We start from the raw sequence: 1,155 nt of genomic DNA on the forward strand, positions 1-1,155 counted from the left end.
GTCCCTGTGTTCCAACAACGCCAGCCTGGCCCTGGCCCTGCGGGGCCACCTCCTGTCCTACGAGTTCCCGGCGCTGGGCTCGGGCCGGGCCGTGGCCACCGCGGGCGGGTTCAGCTCCAAGGGCCGCCCCTACCGCCACCTGTACAGCCTGCGGCTCTGCGGCCACCAGGTGCCACGCGGGGACACGCGTGGGGAGGGGGGAGAACACGGGTGGGGAGGGAGAACATGGGTGGGGAGGGAGAACATGGGTGGGGATGGAAGGAGAACACGGGTGGGGAGGGAGAACATGGGTGGGAAGGGAGAACATGGGTGGGGATGGAAGGAGAACACGAGTGGGGAGGGAGAACACGTATGAGTGCAGGGGGCAAACGCGTGTGCAGGAACAGGGCAAACACACCCAGCGTGTGCAGGTGTGGTGTAAACACACGTGTGCCTGCGGGTGTCGTGCACACACGTGTGTGCAGGCAGGTGCAGCGCAGACGCGTGTAGGTGCGTGTGCAGCGCAGACACACGTGTGTGTTCACACAGAGCCCAGACACACGTGTGTCTGGGCTCTGTGTGAACACACACGTGTGTCTGGGCTCTGTGTGAACACACACGTGTGTCTGGGCTCTGTGTGAACACACACGTGTGTCTGGGCTCTGTGTGAACACACACGTGTGTCTGGGCTCTGTGTGAAGACACACGTGTGTCTTCACACAGAGCCCAGACACACGTGTGCGTGTACACAGAGCACAGACACGCGTGCAGCGCAGTCTCACACCAGGCTCTCGCACACCCAGCTGCTCCTCTGTGTGTGCACGGCCCTTGCACTCCCGTGTGCACACGCGTGTGCCCCGCTGGCTGATTGCTGTCCCGCAGGGCAGGAAGATGGCCACGTGCCGTGACAACGTGACGGGGCAGGACAGGGACACTGCCCGCCTGGTGACATCCTACGTCTGCCAGGCCATCCTGATCCCTGCTGACGTCATGGGCTACAGGACGGCCGTGACGTCACAGCCCGTCAGCCTGGCCGACCGGCTGCTGGGTGAGCGTCCTCCCGTGGGGACACCCCGTGGGGACACGGGGACACGGGGACACCCCGCAGGGACACCCTGCGGGGACACGGGGACACCCCACGGGGACACCCTGCGGGGACACGGGGACGCCCCGCGG

General features: G+C 65.7%; 1 protein-coding gene across 1 annotated transcript in view; it reads left to right on the forward strand.

Annotated features, from left to right (window-relative positions):
* Positions 1-1,155, forward strand: part of LOC104388668 (UPF0577 protein KIAA1324-like) — a gene marked incomplete at its 3' end in the record, with an annotated part of 6,027 nt that overhangs the window by 3,640 nt on the left and 1,232 nt on the right. Inside the window, exons 10-11 of the mRNA XM_009997555.1 lie at positions 8-169; positions 862-1,027. Of these exons, the coding sequence (XP_009995857.1) occupies positions 8-169; positions 862-1,027 (328 nt within the window). The remainder of the gene's footprint in view (positions 1-7; positions 170-861; positions 1,028-1,155) is intronic.

Source organism: Chaetura pelagica, unplaced genomic scaffold, assembly GCF_000747805.2.
Source record: "Chaetura pelagica isolate M959 unplaced genomic scaffold, ChaPel_1.0 scaffold515, whole genome shotgun sequence".
Taxonomy (NCBI): domain Eukaryota; kingdom Metazoa; phylum Chordata; class Aves; order Apodiformes; family Apodidae; genus Chaetura; species Chaetura pelagica.